Here is a 19,054-nt window from a genome sequence, read left to right as displayed (position 1 = left end):
CGTGAGGCTCGTTGCTGCTGTATTTGAGGTAACGCGCATTAACATTTGCTGGAACGTCGTGCAAGACCTTGTTTGCGTGTATATCTGACGACTTCCAGCGAGTCACAGCCTCAGCCGCCTTTCCCAGTCAGACACAGTGCTCAGTGCAACATCCTGCTACCACTGCTTACAGACCCTGCCCTTCTGCAGGGCGTAAGTGTGAACATCACCAGCAGACTGATCATCACCTGGCACTGCTCTATATTTGAGCACCCCCTTCATGACTAGCAGGCTAATGCTCTGTTTGTCTCACAACGGGACCTTAGGGACAGACCTCTTCGATTTTCTTCATACTTTTGGGTGCCCGTAAATCAACTTTCTAACACCCAAAAAAAAAAAAAAAAAAAAATCGAAAAACAGCATTTGTAGAAGATTCTCGAGCGCAGTGAAGTAGGAAACATTTCAGACTAACACATATATCAAGACACAAGGGAATGACAAACATTGGCTGCAAGCGGACATTCATTTCAAACTAAAACACATATCAAAACACAAAGAAATGACATGCATTGGGGGGCGACCGGGCAGTGATTTAAATCAATGTAGAAAGTTGAAAAGTTGTGCCGGACCGGGATTTGAGCCCGCATCTCCTGCTTGCCATTCATTTCAAACTAATACAAATATCAAAACACAAAGGAATTACTGGCATTGGGGGAATCGGGCTGTGATTTAAATCAATGTAAAAAGTTGAAAATTTGTGCCGGACCAGGATTTGAACCCGCGTCATCTGTTTACCATGCAGATGTGCTGACCACTGCGCCATCTGAACACAGTGGTTATCGAAACTGCACAGACTACCATACCATACCCCCCGTCAGACCCAAATTCTCAACCTAGCCACACATTGCTAATGTAGTGTTCCTTGCCCATTATCCTCATTATCACAGAATTTCGCCGATTTCCCTAAGAGTTAGTCTTGTGCGCATCTGCACTGAAGAGGTGTCTGTTCTTTCGGACATATACTTTGGGAAGTAAAAAACTATCAAAGTTGGCACTTAAAAGTGTGAAGTACGGGATGTAACACGTTTTTTTTTTTTTTTTTTTTTTTTTTACATCTGTGGATGTAGACCATGTTAAGAATCATTATACACACATCAAAAGAAGTTTTGCAGCACGCCGGTTCCCAGAACTCCTGAAGACAGATGTTGACTGTCGATATTGTATCACAGACACAGTCCCTTTGAGTGTGCAGAGGTGTCACTAGACCCGCCCAAAGATGTAAACAACCATGCAAAGCAGCGCCTACTAGACGGACGGGATCCGACAGCCGATCAGTTCCAGTCATTCCACCAGGAAGGAGGTACACGGCTCGTGTTGTCTGTAGTTCAACCATGTCTAGACGGTCAATACCGCGGTCCGATCGCGTCCGCATTGTTACTTTGTGCTAGGAAGGGCTCTCAACAAGGGAAGTGTCCAGGCGTCTCGGAGTGAACCAAAGCGATGTTGTTCAGACATAGAGGACATACAGAGAGACAGGAAGTGTCGATGACCTGACTCGCCCAGGCCACCCGAGGGCTACTACTGCAGTGGATGACTGCTACCTACGGATTATGGCTCGGAGGTATCCTGACAGCAACGCCACCATGTTGAATAATGCTTTTCGTGCAGCCACAGGACGTCGTGTTAGGACTCAAACTGTGCGCAATAGGCTGCACGATGCGCAACTTCACTCCCGACGTCCATGGCGAAGTCCATCTTTGTATCCACGACACTATGCAGCGCGGTACAGATGGGACCAACAACATGCCGAATGGATCACTCAGGACTGGCATCACGTTCTCTTCACCGATGAGTGTCGCATACGCCTTCAACCAGACAATCGTTGGAGACGTGTTTGAAGGCAACCCGGTTAGGCTGAACGCCTTAGATACCCCGTCCAGCGAGTGCAGCAAGGTGGAAATTCCCTGCGGTTTTGGGGTGGCATTATGTGGGGCGACGTAAGCCGCTGATGGCCATGGAAGGCGCCGTATCGGCTGTACGATTCGTGAATGTCATCGTCCAACCGATAGTACAACCGTATCGGCAGCATACTGGTGAGGCATTCGAGTTCATGGACGACAATTCGCGCCCCCGTCCTGCATGTCTTGTGAATGACTTCCTTCAGGATAACGACATCGTTCGACTAGAGTGGCCAAAAGGTTCTTCAGACATTAACTCCACCGAAAATGCCTGGTATGGATTGAAAAGGGTTGTTTATGGACGACGTGACTCAACAACCACTCTGAGGAATCTACGCCGAATCGCCGTTGAGGAGTAGGACAATCTCGACCAACAGTGCGTTGATGAACTTGTGGATAGTATACCACGACGAATACAGGCATAGATAATTGCAAGAGGACTTGCTACTGAGAATTAGATGTACCGATGTGTACAGCAATCTGGACCACCACCTCTGAAGGTTTCGCTGTATGCAAGGTATGGTATTCTTGAGTAATAAAAAGGGCAGAAATGATGTTTATGTTGATCTCTATTCCAATTTTCTGTACATATTCCGGAGCTCTCGGAACCGAGATGTGTGTAGTTGAAACATGATGTACACACTGTATGGTGTATAGCTACTTCAGTAGCATAGTGAATAGATGCGCCCACCTGCCTGTGCCCGTCTGCATGAACCACTCAGCAGCATCGCTGTGTGTGTGTGTGTGTGTCATGTCACCGAGCACTGAGGCAGTCAAAGCAGAGGTGGGAGAGGGATTATGTATCATGCCATGGTTACCCAGACAGGCAGACAGCCCGCAGCTCGTGGTCGTGCGGTAGCGTTCTCGCTTCCCACGCCCGGGTTCCCGGGTTCGATTCCCGGCGGGGTCAGGAATTTTCTCTGCCTCGTGATGGCTGGGTGTTGTATGATGTCCTTAGGTTAGTTAGGTTTAAGTAGTTCATGTTCTATGGGACTGATGACCATAAATGTTAAGTCTCATAGTGCTCAGAGCCATTTGAACCATTTTTGAACAGGCAGACAAGTGATGATGATGTTTGGTTTGTGGGGTACTGCGCATCATCAGCGACCGTACAAGTCCCAATTTTTACATAGTCCATTTTCTTTTCACAATCCAGTCTAGTCACAAATGACGATGATGATGAAATGATGAGGACAACACCCGGCCCAGGGCAGAGAAAATCCCCAACCCGGCCGGGAATCGAACCTGGGACCGGGTGATCCAGAGGCAGCAACACTAGTCCCCATAGCACGAGCCGCGGGCAGGCACACCAGTGAAATCAGCTAATGTTGTTGCATGTACAATAGCTTACTTGCTTACCTTCACTGCTTGAATACTGCTCAGCAGTGTGGGATCCGTACCAGATAAGGTTGATAGAAGAGATAGAGAAGATCCAACGGAGAGCAGCGCGCTTCGTTACAGGTTCATTTAGTAATCGCGAAAGCGTTACGGAGATGATAGATAAACTCCAGTGAAAGACTCTGCGGGAGATACACTCAGTAGCTCGGTACGGGCTTTTGTTGAAGTTTCAAGAACATACCTTCGCCGAGGAGTCAAGCAGTATATTGCTCCCTCCTACGTATATCTCGCGAAGAGACCGTGAGTATAAAATCAGAGAGATTAGAGCCCACACAGAGGCATTCCGACAATCCTTCTTTCCACGAACAATACGACACTGGAATAGAAGGGAGAACCGATAGAGGTACTCAAGGTACCCTCCGCCACACACCGTCAGGTGGCTTGCGGAGTATGGATGTAGATGTAGATGTAGATGTAGATCATCGCAAAAGTACTGATATGCGGGTGCGAATGCTTGTAGCACGGAATAAACGTCACTGGAATCTCACGTCTCCTTGGAATTACAGTTTTCACTAACAGCGGGTCACGGCTCTCGTAATGTGTAGAAGACGTAAGAAGGCAGCGTGAGTGACAGCTGGTGCGGTGCCTTGCAGGAGGAGCGGCGCCTGCAGCGGCTGCAGGAGCAGCGGCGGCAGCGGCAGCTGGAGGAGGAGCAGCGCGAGCAGCAGGCGCGCCTCATCCAGCTGCAGCGCGAGCTGCGCGCCCGCGCGCCGCCCGCCGACCTGGAGCCGGTGTTCCCCGCGACGGCGCCCGGCTTCCGCGACCGCGACCAGCCGCAGCCGCAGCCGCAGCCGCTCTCGCGCGGCCTCAGCCTGGACTCTCCCGCGGCGCGCCGTCGCGCTCAGCGCCGCCCCTCTCAGGCCTCCGCCACCGGCGCCGCCCCCGCCACTGCCGCCGCGACGCCGCCCACGCCGCGCAAGGCGCCCGCCAGCCCTGCCCGCACCCCACCCACGCCGCGAAAGGTGCGCGCCCGCCACCAGTACGACAAGTCACCGCCGCACACTCCCAAAAAGTCAGCCCCCAAGGTCAGTAATAGCCACCAGCCGGTCAAATGAACCTACCGTCACCACATATTGTTTCGTATTAATTTAGCACGGAACGTCATATGAGAATAGAACACTGACAACACTTCTTTTGCGTCTTTGATAGTGTTTGAAATACATGGAATATAGGCTGTGGTGATGGACTGATCAGTAGCATAGGTAGAGGTCTAGATTAGGTTGGAAAATGACCAAGTTTACCAAGATGCAAAACCTACGAGTAATATACAGGGTGTTACAAAAAGGTACGGCCAAACTTTCAGGAAACATTCCTCACACACAAATAAAGAAAAGATGTTATGTAGACATGTGTCCGGAAACGATTAATTCCTATGTTAGAGCTCATTTTAGTTTCGTTAGTTGGTAGAGGCGGACCACTTCCGTGGCCTCCACGCTCTCCTGACCTCAACCCCCTTGACTTTCATTTATGGGGGCATTTGAAAGCTCTTGTCTACGCAACCCCGGTACCAAATGTAGAGACTCTTCGTGCTCGTATTGTGGACGGCTGTGATACAATACGCCATTCTCCAGGGCAGCATCAGTGCATCAGGGATTCCATGCGACGGAGGGTGGATGCATGTATCCTCGCTAACGGAGGACATTTTGAACATTTCCTGTAACAAAGTGTTTGAAGTCATGCTGGTACGTTCTGTTGCTGTGTGTTTCCATTCCATGATTAATGTGATTTAAAGAGAAGTAATAAAATGAGCTCTAACATGGAAAGTAAGCGTTTCCGTACACATGTCCACATAACACATTTTCTTTCTTTGTGTGTGAGGAATGTTTCCTGAAAATTTGGCCGTACCCTTTTGTAACGCCCTGTATAACACAATAGAACTCACGTTAAAATGATATGCTCCTTTCTGTTTCTCTAACTTTACAGTTAAGGGGTCAAGAAAATACGCTACAAGCAAAAGAAAAATGACGGTCACGCAGCAAGTCAATAACGCGTGGTCCGCATCTGACCCTTATGCAAGCGATTTTTCGGCTTGGCAATGATTAATGGAGTTGTTGAATGTCCACCTGGGGATATTGTGCCAAATTCTGTCCAATTAACGTGTTAGATGGTCAAAATCCCGAGCAGGTTGGGGAATTCTGCTCGTAAGGCTCGAGACGGGCTCAACTGGGAGAGATCCGTTGACCTTGCTTGCCGAGGTAACGTTTGGAAAGCGTTAGAAGCTCTCTCTTCGTGTGGGCGGGCATTTTCTACGTGAAATATAAGCCCAGGATGGCTTGCAATGAAGGACAACAAAACAAGGCGTGGAATATTGCCGACTTACTACTGTGCCGTAAGGGTTCGCAGATGTTAAAAAAAAATTGAGGAAAGAAATGGCACCCCAGGGGCCATAACTCCTAGTTGTTGAACTGTATGGTAGGCGACAGCCAAATTGCTATCCCACCACTGTTTGGGGCGTCTCCATATACGTCTTCGTCCGCGAGCAGAAATGTCTTCAGTGGCGAGTCCCATTCCGAATTCAGTCCTGATGGTCAGGAAAGATGGGTGTGGAGACGCCCCAGATAGCAGTGGAACCAATCTGACTGTCGCCCGCCGCACGGCCGACGACCAGCAGAAACGATCGCTGGTGGCTTTTCTTTTCGTAGCAGGACCCCTTCGGTTGTCAGCAGTGACACCTTTACGGAACAATGGGACACTGACGATATTCTACGCCACGTGTTTTTGCCCTTCTTGGAAAACCATCATGGGTTTGCTTTTGATCAAGATAATACCCACTCGCACACCGCGAGAATTTCTACTACTTGCCTTCGTCCTTGAAAACCCCATAATGGCCAGCAAGGTCGTCAGTTCTCTCCACAGATAAGAATGTTTCAACCACTACGAGCAGGCATCTCCAATGCGCTCGGGATTTTGACGATCTAACCCGCCACTTGAACAGAATTTGGCACAATAACCCTCAAGAGGGCATCCGACAGTTCTATTAATCAATGCCAAGTCGGAAACTACTTGCAAAAATGTCAGAGGTGGACCAACGCGTTAATGACTTCTTCAATTTGTAAAGTCCTTTTTCTTGAGTAATTCGTCCAATTTTTCTGAAACTGTAATCATTTGTTTCTCTGTAAATGTAATCACATCTATCGATTTCCGGCCTATTCGGATAATTCCTTCGTGATGCATCACTATTTTTTGTCTTAGAGTTATTATAACAAAAATAATAACACAACAATAAAAGGAGAACAAGGAAACAGACAATCATCAATCTTAGCCCAGAATACAAAATCATAAAATATACCCTACCAGAAAGTAATACCTCAACTAACATTGAGGACGCAATTAACAAGAGAGATAAAATCAGCAGTAGAATACATCAGCCCAAGTTCTCCACTGGTGGACACAACAAATGAGAACATGATTGTGAATCCCAGAAACATTCAGAGATCAAAATATTATTGATTGCAACAACAACAAAATAAAATGTTCCTCCTTACTACACTAGGTTACAGCAGCTTCACTGTAGTTGAAAATTGTGGTCTCTTGCTAGCTTAATATGGCCAACACACACATACCCGCCTGCGCTACAAGACTGTACTGATCAAATGATCGCAACCAATACAGTTCTCTGTAACTGTCGTAGCTGAAAGCACAACACCCCTAAAAACACTAGACTCCAAGTCGCAGTGCGTATCCTGGATCCACAAAGCCAAGCACTTTCATTGTTCCAAACTGGAATGATTCCCCCTACTGACAGAAAATCACTGTCAGCCCCGACTGCAAGTGCACCAGGCTGCCTCGCTACTTTGCATCACAGCTTCCCGCTTTCCAACATCCAGATGGTTGCTCTCCTTGGAAGTTTTTAGCTGCATTACCTTCTCACCAGTCGTCTTCCAAGTGCCTGTATGCTCTGCTGAGGCTGCCCCCTGCTATTGACAACGTGTAGCCTGTCCTCTGTTTACACAGGATAGTAGCTATTACTGTCCAACTCCTTCGGCCAGCCACTCTGGATAAAAAAAAAAGCTCAGTCCTCGCGCCATGTATGGCGTGGCCCCAAATGTGATGCATCATTCGCCGCTGTCCATAGCACGCTGGCGTGTGCACCAAGTTGAAGATTTTGCGAAGAGAAGAAATCGAAGCTGTCACACCGAGATAAATAATACAAAGACGCTCTTTAACTGGGAATTACAAAGAAAAGAGAATAAGTATCATAACTAGGATGATTAGGATGTTGATGGTCCGAGTGGGCGAAGAACTTAGACATAACTTCGCACACAAAGTGCTGCAACACATTTCAGATGCTTCAAGGAATATTACATACGATCAGACATCTGAATTTATTAGAGATTTCAAGGAACTTCAGTGTGCTAAACTATTAATATCAGAGGTGCCAGTTACCTGTCGTCGCAGAATAGACATTGCAGACATTATTGGAAAAAACAATATTATTGAAAACTTAATCCGTCTGTGTACACGACGATTTAAAGCAACTTTATCCTTTTTTCTTTCTCCGTTTTCGTATAGTGCTGGTATCGCGCAACTATATTACATTCAATTTATGAAAATCCGCTCCAGTTGCTGAAAAGTACTAAATACTTTACTTAAGTTCACGATTGGTTTCGACCATCACTTTCAGGCCATTTCTAAGCGCATCTTCTGCTGTTGTGAAGCAATGTCCAATGATTATTTTTTATAAAAGAATAATTTTTAAAGTGTATAGACACAACTAAACGCAAGCCAAATTGTTTCATCAGAAATTGAGTATTTTTTGTACAGCCAGTGCCACAGTCGCAGTACATAGAAGAAAAGTTGGATGCTCCACTGGAGCAGCTCTACATTAGTGTTCCAGAGCGCATCAGTGCCCCAGAAAATATTAAACCTCAATAAAGACAGTAAAATTTTGAAAGCACCTGATGCATATAGTATCTCCTGCGAATGTGGCAATAACTGTGTCGATTAAGTATTGCTGCTGATAAGGACTTGAGCTTGGAATTACCACCGAAGAAATGAGAGAGCCTATCTTGAAATCAAGAAATCTCTTCACAGTCTTTATCCATTCTGGACCTGTTAGATTACTTACCATAGTATTTTCGTTATAGAAAATAGCTCCTTTAATCGAGGAAGGCTCATGGTGAAACAATACGGAGAAGTTCACGGCCGTAATACGAAGCCGTGCGTATCATAGATAACAGCAATGAAACAGCGAACAAAATATAAACAGCTAGAAAAGACTCAAGTGTCTCCATGCGTCAGGAACTGTCATAACTTCGTCAACAATACACCAACAAGTCAACAAACAGAGCGAGGTTGCGCAGTACTTATGGTGCAGAGCCCCTCATTGGCAAGAAAGGACCTCGAATGTTCGTCCAGCTATCGAGATTTACCTTTTCCATGGTTTTGCCAAATCTCTCAAGCTCTTTTGGAAGGACACAGCCGTGTTTGTTTCTCCATCCTTGCCTAATACACTATTGTGCTCACGAGTAGAAAACGGCAAGTGCCCTAACCCGTTTTCCCATGAACTTCTCTCAGTGAAGAGGAGCCAAAATAAGCGAACACGTGTCTCGTCTTAAACGTAGCTACTCCATCGTTCCTGAGAAAACAACCGTCAAAGTATTCGAAGTAATTTAAATGCCTTTTATCGTGCGATGCGCTCAGCCCAACTGAGGTATAGTGGCTAGCGTCGCAGTCTCTCACTTTTGCGCCCCGATTATTGTTTTCATTCATTTTATTTCATTTTTTCATTAATCTAGCCATGTCCGTAAAAGGTTACTACACGAATATTTCTTATCAAGCTAGGGGATACAAAGGCGCTAATTAAGTTTAAAATGACAGCTGTATTTCACAATAAGTGTCATACACTTATTACATAACATGTGTTTGGCATTTTCAGAGGGTACAATCTTTATAAAGTCTCATATTCTCATATTTCATTCTCATGTCAATTCTTATTCCTGTATTTTGTTCTTTTGTTTATTCTTCAGGACGATTTGATGCACTATCTTGGATGATAGTGATTGTAGAAACATTAGAAACAGAAATTCAGAACGGCAAGAGCACCGCCCGGACGCAGATTTGCCTGAGAGACATTTTTTCGTAATCTCACTCGAGGAAGTAACGTCGTTAACATTGCTGAATATTTCACACGCTGGTAATAAATTAGCGGCAAACCACGCATAAGGGACCAGTTTTCCGATAACTAGCACTTGCACTTACACTCCTGGAAATTGAAATAAGAACACCGTGAATTCATTGTCCCAGGAAGGGGAAACTTTATTGACACATTCCTGGGGTCAGATACATCACATGATCACACTGACAGAACCACAGGCACATAGACACAAGCAACAGAGCATGCACAATGTCGGCACTAGTACAGTGTATATCCACCTTTCGCAGCAATGCAGGCTGCTATTCTCCCATGGCGACGATCGTAGAGATGCTGGATGTAGTCCTGTGGAACGGCTTGCCATGCCATTTCCACCTGGCGCCTCAGTTGGACCAGCGTTCGTGCTGGACGTGCAGACCGCGTGAGACGACGCTTCATCCAGTCCCAAACATGCTCAATGGGGGACAGATCCGGAGATCTTGCTGGCCAGGGTAGTTGACTTACACCTTCTAGAGCACGTTGGGTGGCACGGGATACATGCGGACGTGCATTGTCCTGTTGGAACAGCAAGTTGACTTGCCGGTCTAGGAATGGTAGAACGATGGGTTCGATGACGGTTTGGATGTACCGTGCACTATTCAGTGTCCCCTCGACGATCACCAGTGGTGTACGGCCAGTGTAGGAGATCGCTCCCAGGTCGACGGGCACGTGCACCTTCCGCCGACCACTGGCGACAACATCGATGTACTGTGGAGACCTCACGCCCCACGTGTTGAGCAATTCGGCGGTACGTCCACCCGGCCTCCCGCATGCCCACTATACGCCCTCGCTCAAAGTCCGTCAACTGCACATACGGTTCACGTCCACGCTGTCGCGGCATGCTACCAGTGTTAAAGACTGCGATGGAGATCCGTATGCCACGGCAAACTGGCTGACACTGACGGCGGCGGTGCACAAATGCTGCGCAGCTAGCGCCATTCGACGGCCAACACCGCGGTTCCTGGTGTGTCCGCTGTGCCGTGCGTGTGATCATTGCTTGTACAGCCCTCTCGCAGTGTCCGGAGCAAGTATGGTGGGTCTGACACACCGGTGTCAATGTGTTCTTTTTTCCATTTCCAGGAGTGTAGTTATGAATCAAGACACCCTGCAGGAAATTCGCCGAAAATAATTGAAATTATTTTTTCCACTCAGGTATTGTTTTTAACTTCTTTTTTAATTCATTCACCAGATATACAATTAGTAGACGAGTAAGGACAGCGTTAAGAAACTTCCTGGCAGATTAAAACTGTATGCCGGACCGAGACTCGAGACCTTTGCCTTTCGCGGTAAGTGCTCTACCATCTGTTCTACCCAAGCACGACTCACGTCCCGTCCTCACAGCCTTACTTCTGCCAGTACCTCGCTTCCTACCTTACAAACTTTACAGATGCTCTTCTGCGAAACTTGCAGAACTAGCACTCCTGAAAGAAAGGATATTGCGGAGACATGGCTTAGCCACAGCCTGGGGGATGTTTCCAGAACGAAATTTTCACTCTGCAGCGGATTGTGTGCTGATATGAAACTTCCTGGCAGATTAAAACTGTGTGCCGGACCGAGACTCGAACTCGGGACCTTTGCCTTTCGCGGGCAAGTGCTGGCAGAAGTAAGGCTGTGAGGACGGGGTGTGAGTCTTGCTTGGATAGTTCAGATGGTAGAGCACTTACCCGCGAAAGGCAAAGGTCCCGAGTTCGAGTCTCGGTCCGGTACACAGTTTTAATCTGCCAGGAAGTTTCGTATCAGCGCACACTCCGCTGCAGAGGGATAATCTCATTCTGGAAACATCCCCCAGGCTGTGGCTAAGCCATGTCTCCGCAATATCCTTTCTTTCAGGAGTGCTAGTTCTTAAAGTTTCGCAGAAGAGCTTCTGTAGAGTTTGTAAGGTAGAAGGCGAGGTACTGGCAGAAGTAAGTCTGTGAGGACAGGGCGTGAGTCGTGCTTGGGTAGCTCAGATGGTAGAGCACTTGCCCGCGAAAGGCAAAAGTCCCGAGTTCGAGTATCAGTCCAGAACACAGTTTTAATCTGCCGGGAAGTTTCATATCAGCACACACTCCGCTGCAGAGTGAAAATCTCATTCAAGGACAAAGTTATTTCAGCATACAGTGGAAAATATCCATGTGGTAATCTTGTAAGGACACGAGTACATAAATGAAAGACAAAAATTAAACAAAAATAATAATCGGCTTTCGAATACGAGGCGCATAAATTGTGTGGCGACAATGGTAGCCACTGTGCCACGGCTTCGGGTGGGCTTTTTACTCGCCAAAAGTGCATGCAGTACCTCGAAGACTTTGACCGTGGTTTTCTCTGAAACGGTCCAATAACTACAGATAAGCCGAGACACGTGTTTGTTTATTGACCCCTCTTCCACTGAGCGAAGTTTCTGGGAAATCGGGTTACGGCACTTCCCGTGTTATTCTCGTCGGTCTATTATGTACTAGTTGTTGACAGAATTCCGAACCGAGTTCTTTCTTTCCCTTCCACATACCTGGTGTTTGGATGACAGCGCCAGAAGCAGAGCGCCACAGAGAGCGCGTTAACTACTTTGCCCACAGAAAGCGTCGGCTACGCCGCGAGTCGGCTCCCCGTCGCCGTCGGCGGGCAGTGGGCGGCGGCGTCCCACGTCTGCCTCTCCCCACAGGCAGCAGACAGAGCAGCAGCAGCAGGCCAAGGTCGCCAGGCCGGCCGACACGCAGCTCGAGGACGCCGAGGAGTCCGCCGCCAACCACCAGTCGCCGCCGCCGCAGCCGCAGCCGCAACAGCTCCTCGCTGTACCCGTCAGGTACTGAGACCGCTGCTCAAACAGATAAGCTGACAACGGTCACCTGTGCGCGAGTTACCACTGTGGCCCTGTTGCTCTTATTTTACTGAGATGGCCGCTGGACCTGATGGGATACCAGTTCGACTTTACACAGAGTACACGAAGGAACTTGCCCCCCTTTTTCCAGCGGTGTACCGTAGGTCTCTAGAAGAGCGTAGCGTTCCAAAGCATTGGAAAAGGGCACAGGTCATCCCCGTTTTCAAGAAGGGACGTCGAACAGATGTGCACAACTATGGGCCTATATCTCTAACGTCGATCAGTTGTAGAATTTTGGAACACGTATTATGTTCGAGTATAATGACTTTTCTGGAAACTAGAAATCTACTCTGTAGGAATCAGCATGGGTTTCGAAAAATACGATCGTGTGAAACCCAGCTCGCGCTATTCGTACACGAGACTCAGAGGGCCATAGACACGGGTTCCCAGGTAGATGCCGTGTTTCTTGACTTCCGCAACTCGTTCCATACAGTTCCCCACAGTCGTTTAATGAACAAAGTAAGAGCATATGGACTATCAGACCAATTGTGTGATTGGATTGAAGAGTTCCTAGATGACAGAAAGCAGCATGTAATTCTCAATGGAGAGAAGTCTTTCGAAGTAAGAGTGATTTCAGTTGAGCCGTAGGGGAGAGTCGTAGGACCGTTGCTATTCACAATATACATAAATGACCTTGTGGATAACATCGGAAGTTCACTAAGGCTTTCTGCGCATGATGCTGTAGTATATCGAGAGGTTGTAACAATGGCAAATTGTACTGAAATGCAGGAGGATCTGCAACCAATTGACGCATGGTACAGGGAATGGCAATTGAATCTCAATGTAGACAAGTGTTACGTGCTGCGAATACATAGAAAGAAAGATCCTTTATCATTTAGCTACAATATAGCAGGTCAGCAACTGGAAGCAGTCAATTCTGTGAATTATCTGGGTGTAGGTATTAGGAGTGATTTAAAATGGAATAATCATATAAAGTTGATCGTCGATAAAGCGGATACCAGACTGAGATTCATTGGAAGAATCCTAAGGAAATGCAATCCGAAAACAAAGGAAGTATGTTACAGTACACTTGTTCGCCCACTGCTCGAATACTGCTCACCGGTGTGGGATTCGTACCAGATAGGGTTGATAGAAGAGATAGAGAAGATCCAACGGAGAGCAGCGCGCTTCGTTACAGGATCATTTAGTAATCGCGAAAGCGTTACGGAGATGATAGATAAACTCCAGTGGAAGACTCTGCAGGAGAGACGCTCAGTAGCTCGGTACGGGCTTTTGTTAAAGTTTCGAGAACATACCTTCACCGAAGAGTCAAGCAGTACATTGCTCCCTCCTACGTATATCTCGCGAAGAGACCATGAGGATAAAATCAGGGAGATTAGAGCGCACACAGAGGCATACCGAGAATCTTTCTTTCCACGAACAATACGAGACTGGAATAGAAGGGAGAACCGATAGAGGTACTCAAAGTACCCTCCGCCACACACTGTCAGGTGGCTTGCGGGGTATGGATGTAGATGTAGATGTTCATTTCTCCCTTTACAGGGTGATGATGTTACAAATTTTCAGGGATGATGAACGATACAGATCCAGTGTCGGGAAAGGACTGAGTCGGAATGTATAAGCGAAATTCTACTCACGTCACGCAGCACTCAAACTAAGGGTGCCATCTTCCGAACGCTGGTAGTAACGTACAAAATTACCACTGACTCGTTGTCTATACTCTCTGACACATTGACCACTCACAGTAATGTGATCAAGCGACAAAAGCTGGAACAACCGTCTTTTGCAGTGCAGACCGCGGTGACACGTACAGGAATTGGAAGGTACAGACAGGGATGTGGAGCCGTATCCACTCCTGTGCCGGGGATCCATGGCCCGAACAGTGCAAACGGATCGCCCCACCGATTTTCGTTGGGTTTCAAAACGTGGAATTTTGTGGCCAGACGAGTACAGTTAACTCATCCACTAAGCAGTTACACTGCAAGATGTGTGGTGTGTTGCATTGTCCTGCCGGTAGATATCATCGATCTGGGGGAAAGCATGCTGCATGTAGGGGTGGATATTGTTCCCAAGGATACATACGTTCTTGTTTTCATCGATTGTGTCCTCCAGAATTGCGAGATCACCCAGGGAATGCCACATTCTCCAGACCATAACGCTTTTTTCTCGTTGCAGGGTGTTTGCTTCCAACAAGTTTGTTTGCGTGGTCATCCTCCGCAGCAAGCACAGAAATACTTGTTTTGTGAATAAATCCGCCTTTTATTACTGCAACTTAATTTATTTTTCCCGGACGCGTTTCACCTTTTTCTTGATCTATGGCATCATCAGTGGCATCTATAACGATACAGTTTTGTTATTTTTTGATTATCAAACAGTTCACGTCACGATTTTTTACGTAAATAAGTAATTGCTTACGATTTGCTGTGATCTGCGTTTCCTCTCATATGGTCTGCAGGTCGCGCTACTATTTTATTACCAACACAAGCACAATTTTGTATTCCCAACTTTTTCAGACTGTTCACCATGTTTCTACTTCGTTTTCGTTGTGTGCTATAGTTCTTTTGCACTCGATGTAACTATTTCTTCGGACACTGCTTTTCACAACGTAAATATTGCAACTTCATTATGCGTTTCCTCATCTTTGGTTTGTTTACCTACATGTTGTCAACCTAACGAAGTAAATATTCAAAACTGACTTCTGTTCACGATGTTTATATCGTGTGTGTGTATGTTTGTGTGTGTGTGTGTGTGTGTGTGTGTGTGTGTGTGTGTGTGTGTGTGTGTGTGTATGTGTGTGTAGGGGGAAGGAGGCGAAGTGGTTGATGGTTTCAGTTGTAGAGTGTGAAACGTCCCCTTTGTATGTAAAGAATGACAGTGCTGGAAAAACTTTTATGTTATTTGATTTTCAAACAGCTGAGTAAAGCTGAACGTACTCAGGCAGTTCTCTCTTTACTTATTCTGATCATCATTAAATTGACACACAACATCTTTAGCGCAACGCAATCTGACTTTCAATAATCCTTACAAAAGAATGGCCCCGACTAACAATAACCTATACCTTTCATGAATCACTTACCTCACAAACATCTTCGTTACTCGACTACTGCAATACAGCGAGCGCCAATACTGCTAGCTAAATAAAAGGTTCAAACTACTGAAGGCATTAACTACTGACAGGCATCGAGTCAGCAAATGAAAGATTTTGATAGAGAACAACAATGTATTTACCCCGTATTGTATGGTAACCGGGGACCTAGAAACGACGGAGAGGCTCCGTCCCCGCCGTAGCCGCTGTGGTCCACAAACCCACCACGACTACCGCAGTCCACTTCAACCCTCCGGCCGCCCCACACCGAACACATGGTTATTGTGCGGTTCGGCCCCCGGTGGCCCCCCCCCCCTCCCCCCAGGGAACGTCTCACACCAGACGAGTGTAACCCCTATGTTTGCGTGGTAAAGTAATGATGGTGTAGGCGTACGTGGAGAACTTGTTTGCGCAGTAATCGCCGACATTATGTAACTGAGGCGGAATAAGGGGAACCAGCCCGCATTCGCCGAGGCAGATGGAAAATCGCCTAAAAACCATCCACAGACTAGCCGGTTCACCGGACCTCGACGAAAATCCGCCGGGCGGATTCGTGCCGAGGACCAGGCGCTCCTTCCCACCCGGAAAGCCGTGCGTTACACCGCACGGCCAACCGGGCGGGCTGTATTTACCTTAATAGTGTTCAAAGGTCATAATATATATATCAGTTCATAACATCCAGTCTTACAAATTTCCTTTTTCTGACGGACACACGTCCAGATCGTCCACTCGTAGTAACATCTCAAAACTCTGGCGTCACTCTTCCCATATCCACCACTGCTGGCGGCTCACCTCCAACAGCCCAACGCCACGCGCTGTTCACATCCAACAGCCCAACGCTACACTAGCGAATATTCCAGCAATGAGTCCAACCAGCCACAGACTGCACACAGCGCAGTCAGCGATTTTCATACAGAGCACTACGTGGCGTTACCAGCATAAAAACCTAAACAGCCTACTTACAAGTATTGAATATGAATGTAGTTGATATATACCTGCTTTCTGGTAAACGTCTCTGTTTTTTGTCAGTTTGGGGTGTATTTTTCTACACAATTGTCTGTTGTGTATGCTATGTTTATTCCCTGTTTTTTGAAAATGTTGGTGATTTTATGTGTGAGTTTATGTTTGTATGTCATTGTGTACCAGCTTGTGTTTTCTTTCGTCATTTTCTGATTATTCTGTGTAGTTGTTATGGGACTGCGTGATTGTGTTTGGTTTTGTTATGTTTTTGTCTGTGGTTTGGTGCTGTCTGCCTTTAATTTAGTTTTTATTTCGTTGTTTAGTTTTGTGACTATGTTACTATTGTCACCATTGTTTTGTGCTGTCTGTATTATATCCAGTTCTTTTTGATAATTTTCTTTGGTGAATGGCACTATGTTGAATCTATGGAACATGTGTCGAAGTGATGCTTGCTTTTGTGAGTGTGGGTGATTCGAGGACTGGGGAATGAGAATTTCTGTTGCTGTTGGTTCATGGTAAATTTCAAACATATGCTTATTGTTTTTTCTTTTGATTGTTATATCCAGAAAGTTAATTAGTTTATTATGTTCTCTTTCAATTGTGAATTTTATGGTTTTATGTACCTTGTTGATGTCAGTATGCAGTTTTTCAATTTTTAAATTTTTGTCTGTGGTTCATCTATTAAGCAAAGGATGTCATGCATATACCTGAACGAATACAGGTATAATACGAGGGCAGTTCAATAAGTAATGCAACACATTTTTTTTCTGAAACAGGGGTTGTTTTATTCAGCATTGAAATACACCAGGTTATTCCTCAATCTTTTAGCTACACAACACTATTTTTCAACGTAATCTCCATTCAATGCTACGGCCTTACGCCACCTTCAAATGAGGGCCTGTATGCCTGCACGGTACCATTCCGCTGTCCATGTCGGAGCCAACGTCGTACTGCATCAATAACTTCTTCATCATCCGCGTAGTGCCTCCCACGGATTGCGTCCTTCATTGGGCCAAACATATGGAAATCCGACGTTGCGAGATCGGGGCTGTAGGGTGCATGAGGAAGAACAGTCCACTGAAGTTTTGTGAACTCCTCTCGGGTGCGAAGACTTGTGTGAGGTCTTGCGTTGTCATGAAGAAGGAGAAGTTCGTTCAGATTTTTGTGCCTACGAACACGCTGAAGTCGTTTCTTCAATTTCTGAAGAGTAGCACAATACACTTCAGAGTTGATCGTTTGACCATGGGGAAGGACATCGAACAGAATAACCCCTTCAGCGTCCCAGAAGACTGTAACCATGACTTTACCGGCTGAGAGTATGGCTTTAAACTTTTTCTTGGTAGGGGAGTGGGTGTGGCGCCATTCCATTGATTGCCGTTTTGTTTCAGGTTCGAAGTGATGAACCCAAGTTTCATCGTCTGTAACAATCTTTGACAAGAAATTGTCACCCTCAGCCACATGACGAGCAAGCAATTCCGCACAGATGGTTCTCCTTTGCTCTTTATGGTGTTCGGTTAGACAACGAGGGACCCAGCGGGAACAAACCTTTGAATATCCCAACTGGTGAACAATTGTGACAGCACTACCAACAGAGATGTCAAGTTGAGCACTGAGTTGTTTGATGGTGATCCGTCGATCATCTCGAACGAGTGTGTTCGCACGCTCCGTCATTGCAGGAGTCAAAGCTGTGCACGGCCGGCCCGCACGCGGGAGATCAGACAGTCTTGCTTGACCTTGCGGCGATGATGACACACGCTTTGCCCAACGACTCACCGTGCTTTTGTCCACTGCCAGATCACCGTAGACATTCTGCAAGCGCCTATGAATATCTGAGATGCCCTGGTTTTCCGCCAAAAGAAACTCGATCACTGCCCGTTGTTTGCAACGCACATCCGTTACAGACGCCATTTTAACAGCTCCGTACAGCGCTGCCACCTGTCGGAAGTCAATGAAACTATACGAGACGAAGCGGGAATGTTTGAAAATATTCCACAAGAAATTTCCGGTTTTTTCAACCAAAATTGGCCGAGAAAAAAAATGTGTTGCATTACTTATTGAACTGCCCTCGTATGTTGTATTATTTTGCTACTGTTTTTGTGAAAGTGATCTGTTCAACGTGGTTTACAAAAGTATTTGCTAAGGCTCCTGAAACTGGGGATTACTCCTATACGGGTTGCTGTGGCGACAATTAGCCCTAGTGTCACACAGAGGCGGCGTCAGAAGCAGAGGCTGATTCTTGATGAACACGGACACAAGACGCGACTCCGCTCTAACACTTCCAGACTACGAGTGGGATCTTCTATCATCCCTCAACCCGTTGGCCTTCCGTTCGGAGCTGGTTGCGCAAAATCGTCTGTATCGGGACCTTCCACATTGGCATCATTATCTGTGTTGTAAGCATGATTCTCCCACAGGAACGACCGAAGAATTTGTCTCTGTTATGTTTCCTGTTAAGGTCGATTTTGCCCGAGCCTTCAGACTGACAATAGCTCCATCTCCTTTGCCGAAATTAAATTTAACTGCTTCCCTCTCACTTACTACCCAGACATGCGGCCATTATAGAAAATTCCTCCCGGTACGTGACCATCTACTACGTGTCGTCATATATGCACCATGCCGTCCGTGGTGGGTCGTACCAAGCCTAGATTTACTTCTGGAGAAGGTGGAACTGATACTAAAACACATACAGATAATCTGATCACTTTATTAAAATTTGAACAATGTAA

General features: G+C 46.5%; 1 protein-coding gene across 1 annotated transcript in view; it reads left to right on the top strand.

Annotated features, from left to right (window-relative positions):
- Window positions 1-19,054, top strand: part of LOC126474412 (serine/arginine repetitive matrix protein 1-like) — a 229,022-nt gene that overhangs the window by 166,807 nt on the left and 43,161 nt on the right. Inside the window, exons 7-8 of the mRNA XM_050101880.1 lie at window positions 4,109-4,360; window positions 12,021-12,247. Of these exons, the coding sequence (XP_049957837.1) occupies window positions 4,109-4,360; window positions 12,021-12,247 (479 nt within the window). The remainder of the gene's footprint in view (window positions 1-4,108; window positions 4,361-12,020; window positions 12,248-19,054) is intronic.

Source organism: Schistocerca serialis, chromosome 4, assembly GCF_023864345.2.
Source record: "Schistocerca serialis cubense isolate TAMUIC-IGC-003099 chromosome 4, iqSchSeri2.2, whole genome shotgun sequence".
Classification (NCBI taxonomy): Eukaryota; Metazoa; Arthropoda; class Insecta; order Orthoptera; family Acrididae; genus Schistocerca; species Schistocerca serialis.
This window is presented reverse-complemented; position numbering and strand designations above follow the sequence as displayed.